General features: G+C 31.2%; 1 protein-coding gene across 2 annotated transcripts in view; it reads left to right on the forward strand.

The window, feature by feature from the left end:
* The first annotated feature begins 4,340 nt into the window (after positions 1 to 4,340).
* Positions 4,341 to 9,329, forward strand: part of LOC125070480 (allergen Tha p 1-like) — a 29,609-nt gene continuing 24,620 nt past the window's right edge. Inside the window, exons 1-3 of one of the 2 annotated variants that reach the window (XM_047680371.1) lie at positions 4,341 to 4,408; positions 5,261 to 5,456; positions 6,953 to 7,084. In XM_047680371.1, coding sequence (XP_047536327.1) covers positions 5,270 to 5,456; positions 6,953 to 7,084 — 319 coding nt within the window. In that variant the 5' untranslated portion in view covers positions 4,341 to 4,408; positions 5,261 to 5,269. Of the gene's footprint in view, positions 4,409 to 5,260; positions 5,457 to 6,952; positions 7,232 to 9,329 lie in introns of those variants that run through there. The other variant, XM_047680370.1, reaches the window with a different exon arrangement.

Raw genomic sequence — 9,329 nt, forward strand, 5'->3', positions numbered from 1 at the left:
TGATGTGGTATTATTTGTTTAATATAAGGAGACGTTTTCGAAATATAGAAAATAATTTATATAATTTGGTAAATAAACATGTTTTTTTTTAATTATTAAAACTCTAAAATATTAAATTTTTATTTTATATTTAATTTTAAAAACTATAACATAAAATTAGCATATATAGTAAAGTTTCCACTTATAACTAAAAACATAATAAGAGCAGAACAAATGAATTATAAATATCATAACATAGTAATAACCAAATAAAAATCATAATCTCTTTTGAACACAAAGAAAAGTGCAATACAAATAAACTTTTTCGAGTGGAGTGTACACTCTACTCAATTTATATAAGCTTGTTGAAGCCGAAAGAAAAAACAAAAACGATGTTTTACCATAATATTAAAACAACCTTTTGCCCACAAGCGATCCTTTACATTTTTTTAAACTTGGCTACAGAAAAATTTTGAACGCATTTTAGTATTTTGTTCTAAAATCATAAACATTAAGAGTTGCCGACTCTATACAGTCGAGTAGCAGGAGTAATTGTTTCATATTTCAGTATTTCATATTTCAGTATTTGTAACATTTCGCATCATTTTTTCGTAACATCGTTTCTCACAAAATCATTATTATTTTTTCCATTCATACATAACATTACAGAATATATATTGAGAAGCAACACTCCATAATATCTTGATTTTCTTAAATTTATGCCTCAATGATTCTTTATCTCCTGGGTTATAAATTGCGCGAATTAAAGAAATTCGCGAAAAATTGAATCAGCCCTCTTTTCATCAGAGGAGGCAATCTAATATCCTTTTACTGAAGGTTTTTGCACTATTACTCTAAGACACCAGGGACCAAGTGTTTCAACTGCAAATGAGACAGACATCATTAGACATAAGAGTCGAATATTCGGATATTAATTAATTATTATTACTAACAAGGGTAAATTTTGATCGGACTTTTTCTCCCTCTGTTGTATTATGTGCTAGTGACGTCGGCGATACGTAATTGATCAAATCATGCGCGATAAATATTTAAAACGACGGAAGATCACATACAACTCAAGTTGTTTTTCTTGTGAATCATTACAAATGATAAATAGATTTATTTATTTCGAGCTGTCAAAGCAGTACCACAACTCTACTAAGTTTTTTATTATAATCAACTCGTAATGAGCGTTGAAGCAAAACATCGTGAGCCAGCGGTGGTGTAATTGGCTCAAAGCCTTGAGTCTCTCCCTAATCCCAAATACCAGTCAAGCATTTACAGGCTATAATTATTCAGTGTATGATTATTAAAAACAATTAATCACTTTAATTTCAGCATACATCAAGAAGCCCACGGAAATGAATGCGCCAAGTGCACAGACGCTCAGATGAATGGCACAGAGAAGGTGATCGGTCATCTTATTAACAAAGAGCCGGAACTTTGGAACGAGCTCACCGCCAAGTTCGATCCTGATAACAAACTGAGGGTAAAATACGAGGCGCTTGAAAACTTTATCTAATTGATTAAAATAATGAGTCCTTTGAAATAATAACTTACTTTTTATAAATCGTTGCTTACGGATAAATAAAGAAATTATTTAAATTTATTATGTGTTATTATTTGTTTTATAGACAGGTTTTAGAAAATAGAAATAAAGGAAATAATATCTTTTAAAGACAAAAAAATAAATGTACATACAATAAACTTCGTCACGTAGAGTGTAGCCAAGACTTATACTACTATTGTACTTAATATATATACTATTGTAAAATAAGTTAAAAGGTTGACAAACATTATCTAATTCCATTGTGAATAAGTTTCCTGACCAGAATCTCATGTGGAACACAATTAAATGTTTTGGATAAGTGACAGACAATCTCTAAGGTATCCCAGTTACTCTTCGCAGCCTTCATAGATATTCTTAATAAGCTCTTAACCCTCTTACCTGCGTCGGTTGTCTAGCGACCCCTAAGTTGTTTGTAGTAAACCCAAATTAACTTTTATGTAGCGGATTGCGTCAGTGTGTTTATAAATGATTTAAGATTCGTTTTTAAATATTTTGGTGAGGGTTGGAAGTATTGAGATTGACCTTTAGTTGTTCGGGTCTGAGGTATGGTAGTACTACCAGACTTTAAATTCACCCTGTAGCACTCGAAGAATCTGTCAGGATAGTGACTGACAGTTTTATAATTGCTGTGTAGTTTAATGCAGCTTAAAATATTTACGGATCTTCTTCTTGTAAACTGATTAGAGGAAGTATAACGAATAAAATTATTTGAATAAGTTAAAAAAATAGTTTTTTTCACATATTAAATAATTGAAAATAAACATACATCACGAGTATCAGCGAAAGTAATCTAAAAATATATTATTATGAGGTTGTAACCGACTTCAGCTATGGCAGCCGATCTCAAAGGAGACGAGCCAACTACGCAGGATATTTTAGTGCACAATTGTGTGCGCAAACACAGATCTTTTCCCTGGCTCTCATAATACGATGGGACGGCAAATTCTATACGACCTAAAAGAGTTCGGGAGCAGGATCAACGTCTTTACGTGCTTTCCGAATTATGGAATTCCAGGTTCCAGGAATTTATTGAGATTTTTTCGACAGAATAACCTATAATACTTTTTTAACGGCCGATAACTCTGTATCGGCCTGAAACCAGAATCTCGGGACAATCTAACAAGTCAGTCATGTTCATATAAATATAGTTCATGATAACCCATTAACTGAAACAGACAATTATTCAATTTATAATATCGTTAATACAGGTAGTATCCCATTCTAAAATAGAGCACTAATGTTGTTTGCAGCTTCAAGTATTCAACATATTTATACTTATTAAAATATTCTTAGTGAGGAAACAAGTTCAAGAAATCTAGGCTAAGTTCGTAATAGTTTGCTATACCGATAATTTTATATTTAGAGGCCGTTTAAAATATCTCTAGATTTTAGAATATTTGACTAATTTATCAAATATATTTTATTATTTTTTGTAGCAGAAATGTGTAGGATTAAATAGGTTATCTAATAGTTTCTTACATATAAATCTACTATTGACAATTTGAAGAAAGTATATAAATAAACATAAACTGGATTACACTTATCTATCGGTATGTAGGGATTAAGAATCCACCCAATGGTTGGGGTATTTATTTATGAATAATATCAATTATGTTGTAGCCTAGTTGGCGTACATAGTTTTGACGTATCGGAACTTGGAGACATCAACAAATCATCTTTATGAAAATCCTACATCGTTTTCGATATCATCGATATATATATATTTGTATTCCTAACTAGTTTTGCTTATTAAAACTGGTGAAAAATAATGATTACAAATCACTCCAGTCCTTACTATTTAAATTTTAATCTAAAACCATAATTAGATAATAATAATAATAATCTTTATTTTGAAAAATATAAGCATTACAGTAATTACACCAAGTCGCTTATATCTACACTAATTACTTAACAATTTTTTTTCTTTTTTTTAAATATTCATACTAATTTGACTAAAACATACTAAAATTTAGTAAAAATAAAAATATAATTTATAAAAAAAGTAAACAAAAATAAGCTTAAATCTATTTAGGAACTACAAAACATCTTTAAAATTCTGGAATATATAGAATTGTTTGAATATATTAAAAAAGGGATCACAAAATATGTCTACATCTCGACAACAAAGTAGGAAGTTATTTAAAAGTTTAACCGCCCTAGCAGTGGGGCTGTTGCTAGCTTGGGGAGAATGCCACATAGGTGGGTAACAAAATAATCTATGTTGCCGTCTTCCAACACCACGCATATATTGGTCGGGAACATAGTCGGGATAGAGGTGAGGTAGGTAATAGTAAGTTACCTCTACTTAGGTAGACATACTTAGTCCATTTATTTATTTACTAAACTATTTCTGATATTCAAATCGTTGTTCAGAATGTACTTCAAATAAAAAAGTAGTAAAGACAATTTATAAAAAACCGAAGGTATCAACTAAATTACAGGATACACATAATAAACGAATACACTTATGTATATTGTTACTATTAAAATTAAAAAATATATATCTCATTGCCAATTTACCTAAGAAAATACGGACGTTAGCGTACGATAAAGAAGTTTTATTGCACATTTTAGATCTATGCCTAAAATGACTTCCCGTGTTTAAATTCTTAAACGAAGAAATCTGCAATATGAGATAAACAATACAGCGTGCTGGAACAGGTCAGAGCCTTGGCATCATATTACGAGTCCAGTGTCGTATGAATACGTCACACGGAAAAATTATAAGTTATGACTAAGTTAAGTCTAACTACCTACTTAGTTTTTGTGCGTTCCATTTATACTAGTATATAAAGCCGTATGGACGGAGACTGCTAATCAGTAGCGAACTTTAAATCAGTGATCACGCATCTTACGCAGGTATGCGATACTTTAATCTATTGTAGAATAATAAAGTCTCGTAATTAATATAAATGGATACTAGTGATAATTAAATTAAACAGTTACTGAAATTATACTTAGCACGGGGCTATGGGAATGTTACTAATTTATTTTTGTTTCTGGATGTCAATTCCCACATCTCGTATAGTCCATGTTGTCATAAGTTTAGGATAAATTCTCATTCCCGTTCAATAATAATTTTTTGTAAACAGAAATTAAACTACTAAGAAATTTACGAGTGTTTTTGGACAAATTTCTAGAATGATTATCAAAGTTATCGAGTCATATCTTCTTTACCTTCTCAATAACTCTGAAGGTTTTTTCGACAATAAATTTCTGTTTCGTACAATTCCTTATAAATCATAGATAAATATTCATATTCGAAGTGCATTTGTTTTGTCTTTAATTTACAATAAGACAATGAATAACACGATGTTCATATATCGCTGTAGTACTTAAGGAATAAAGGTACTTTTATTGTCTTCATAATCCTTTAATCGTCTATAAATATTTAATAAATTCATAGTATTTTAATTCTTTTATTCCATGAATTGCGTCTCTCGGACTAATTTATAAGTTTATTAGCTAATGATAGACGTCATGATATATTCCTTGTCGATTTACTGTGATCTATTGTTTTCATAAATATATTTAATTACATAGATACTATTTTGTTTTACATCTAATATACCTTGCTTTTGGTATATTTATGTAAGCCATTTGTTTTAAATCTTCCGATATATTCAGACCCGTTCGATTGATTACTTCCGAAATCAGAACAAACTTGTCGGACAACCTAATACAACAAATCTGTCTTCTACTTTTTTTCAGAAAATTACAATGAAGGTCATAGTTTGCCTGTTCGCCTTAATCGCGATAGCTCTCGCTCGTCCGGATGAGAAGTACACTGACCGTTACGACAATGTCGATCTGGATGAAATTCTTGGCAACAAACGTATTCTAGGCAACTACTTCAAATGTATCATGGACCAAGGAAAGTGCTCTCCCGATGGCACTGAACTCAAATGTAAGTGATGTGAATATAAATATTATAATGCATCTCGTAAACCGAAGATTAACTCAAATGAATTATGCAATTACAAATCGTACGACAATAAGTCCGATTCTCTAGTCAAAACATCAACCAAACTATAAAAAGTTGTTACCAACGGATGCTTATCACCAACAGTTCAAATCACGAAGTGTTCAAATGTATATAATAAAACTCAATATAGGTTTAAATGATCTTTAAAATTAATCAAAATGATATTAATTTAAAAAATCGTTCTCCTAAATCATGACCTGCATTTCGTGTCTGTTCGTAATACGCGTAAAAAAAACTAATTTATTTTAATTTAAATATTTTTGTTATAATACCTATATGTATATAATTATATACAATTTATAATTAATAATGACGAAAACCGCATTTTCCTTTTCCGTTATTAAGGTACGGGCAACAATAAAATAAATATTTCATGCTACGGTTGACGTAATAATAACAAAACATTAAAATTTAATTGAAATGAATTATAAAAACTTTAGGAAGAATACTTGTTGGGTTAATTTATAGTTATAATTTTTATTTGGGTAACATTTTGGCGGCAAACATAATGAATCAGGCTCAGTCTTTACTGAGCTATTATATATTTACCTTTTACCTTTGTAAAAGGTAAATATCGAGTAATCTCGAGTTTTTATTTATTTGTTTGTTTGTTAAGGTAAATGTCGTGCGGACTTTTTCTCCCTCTTTTGTTTTATGAGCTAGTGACGTCGGAGATGCTTAGAAAAAATTAATGTAGATGCTAATGATTGAATTATGCGCGATAAATATTTACAACAACGGAAGTACATTTGGTTTCTTGTAAATCATTGCAAATTATAAAAAGATTTATTTTTTACGAGCCGTCAAAGCATTAGCGAAATGCTAAATTCTCATTTCGTATCGTACACTCTATACCAAATATGACATATCGGACTTTTTTATATTTTTTTAATAAAAGCATTGGCAAATTGTTTCTATTATTTTACATACATATGTTTAAATTAATTTAGTATGTTTACAACTCACAATAATAAACCATTTGAGGAAGTATGATGATTACAGGATGTATCAGTAATAATTGGAAGTAGATTCTCAGTGGCAAGGGCTTAACCGTATAGCCCTGACCAATTTATAAAGGTCATTGTTTACCTGCGACTTCCAGCATATTAAATATTAATAATATTAAATGGCTTGCTTTGTTAAACGCTTTGTCTAACACTCATATATTTTCTTTATTTGAGCTGTTCATTATATTTGTCAACTAAAACCATTACGATATATCACGGGCTTAAATATGCACATCTGACCTTTGCTCTATAATTCTGAAGTGGTCAAGGGAAACATCGTAAGCAAACAGCGGTAGGTTAATGAACTCACTCCTTGAGTCTCTGCCCAAAGTCCAGTTCCAGTGAGGCACTAGAAGGCTATAATTTTTCAGTGTATGATTATTAAAAATCAATTATTCTCTTTAATTTCAGCACACATGCAAGAAGCCCTCGAAAACGAATGCGCCAAGTGCACAGACGCGCAGAAGAATGGCACAGAGAAGGTGATCGGTCATCTCATTAACAAAGAGCCGGAACTTTGGAACCAACTCACCGCCAAGTTCGATCCTGAAAACAAGTATAGGGTAAAATACGAGGAGCGTTTGAAAACTTTATCTCACTGATTAAAATAATGAGTCATTTGAAATATGAACTTATTTTTTGTAAATCATTGCTATTTTTGCGGATAAATAAAGAAATTATTTAAATTTATGATGTGGTATTATTTGTTTAATATCTATAAGGATAGGTTTTGTAATTAAAGAAAATAATCTCCTATGAATATAAAAAAAATGTACAATACAAATAAACTTCTTCGAGACTTGTTGTTGGAAGTCGAAATTGAAATAATTTATATTTTACCAAGACATTGACATACAAATACGTATAGCACGTAACAAATATTGTTACAAAATAATTAAATTATTAAAAAAAATTGATCTTTTTACCTGGTTGGCACAACTAAAAATTAAACTATAGACTCAGTTTGCTCGCCGTAATGTAGTACTGGTTTTCTACATAATGTGAACACAGTTAAGGTACTCTGTGTGCATTGAGTGAATAACTCCAGTGTAATCGCCGAAAATATCGATAGGAATGTTAACGCTTCTACCATATTCAGCAAAAACGATCAGATTCACGAAAAACTACCGATCAATTTTGAGACATGTGTCAGGTAATATACTGAAATTCTGATTAAGAATTAAGATTATGACTTCAGAGAGATATTCCGGCTGGTTGCGGTCAGTCTCAATCGAAATGATTAATACTGTAATATGTAGTATTTTTTCTGACGTACTACGGAGCTAAAAGTGTTTTATCATTTATTTAGTTGTAACAATAAATTTTTAAATTAACTCAATTAACAAATAGTTTCACGGAATCATTATATAAAAAGTCTGTTCATAAAAGAGGTCAACATAGGGTTTCCATTATAGGTTCGAAAAAAACATACTGCTAAGATTAATAAAGGAAGGAGAATTTTTTTTTAAAGAAATTCTTTTATTAAATAGTTTGGCGGACGGATAAATAGACTACCCGATCGTTAGTGACCACTAACGACCATAGAAATTAGCACCGAAAGAAATATTTATCATTCCTCACAGGGACCACCGAGACCACCAATCTTGGGCACTACGTTGTTATGTCGCTTGTGGCTATAGTTACACTTGCTAACTCACCCTTCGAACGAATACAACAATACTAACTATTACTGATGAGTAGATGGTACCTGCCAAGAGGGACTTGCACAAATGTATCGCTCGTTGAAATTAGGAATCACAAAGCAACCATGTGCAAGTCGGGCTACAACGATGGTATCGAAAGATTAACTAAATGTCGCTCTTAAATTCAACAACTACATGACTATTTTCTATAAACTCACTTCATTTCTCGCTCGGGAAATCTCTCAGATAATATGTCATTTTATTCACATAATACATAACATACATAAGCAGCCCGTAAATGTCCCACTGCTGGGATAAAGGCCTCCTCTCCCTTTGAGGAGAAGGTTTGGAGCATATTCCACCACGCTGCTCCAATGCGGGTTGGCGGAATACACATGTGGCTGAATTTCGTTGAAATTAGACACATGCAGGTTTCCTCACGATGTTTTCCTTCACCGCCGAGCACGAGATGAATTATAAACACAAATTAAGCACATGAAATTTCAGTGGTGCCTGCCTGGGTTTGAACCCGAAATCATCGGTTAAGATGCACGCGTTCTAACCACTGGGCCATCTCGGCTCTTATCACATAATAAGTCTTAGATAAATCATTGTACACTATCTCTATATTATACAAATCCGTTCAGCCGTATTTGCATTATTGCGTAACTAATATCCAAACATAAACTTTTACAATTATAATATTTTACAAGGATTAATATCCTGAATAAAATGAATTTCATTAGGATATTAATCCTAGTAAAATATTATAAATGTAATGTATACGTAATATTATAATGTAAATAATATAATTATTATTTACTATTCTAAGTCTTTGAAATATCTGTTCAATCAATTTAAATAATAATCGTTTCACTAATATTTGAATTAGAATAGAGTCCATAATCTATGCGTATATGAACGGAAGACGTTTTGGCTGAATGTCATACAGTAAGCTGATTGAACGGAGCCGCTTAGTAAAGCAGAGCATTGTAGGCATCACAAAAAAACATCTATGTAGTTTAAATGCTAGGAGCTTAAGAAAAATTCGTTTGTGGTTCAAAAGCCGTCGCATTTATCCATGATATTCACATTTTTTATAGAATTATGTGAAAACATTTAACGAATTCTGAAATAGTTATTAT

The sequence above is a fragment of the Vanessa atalanta genome, chromosome 17, assembly GCF_905147765.1.
Source record: "Vanessa atalanta chromosome 17, ilVanAtal1.2, whole genome shotgun sequence".
NCBI lineage: Eukaryota > Metazoa > Arthropoda > Insecta > Lepidoptera > Nymphalidae > Vanessa > Vanessa atalanta.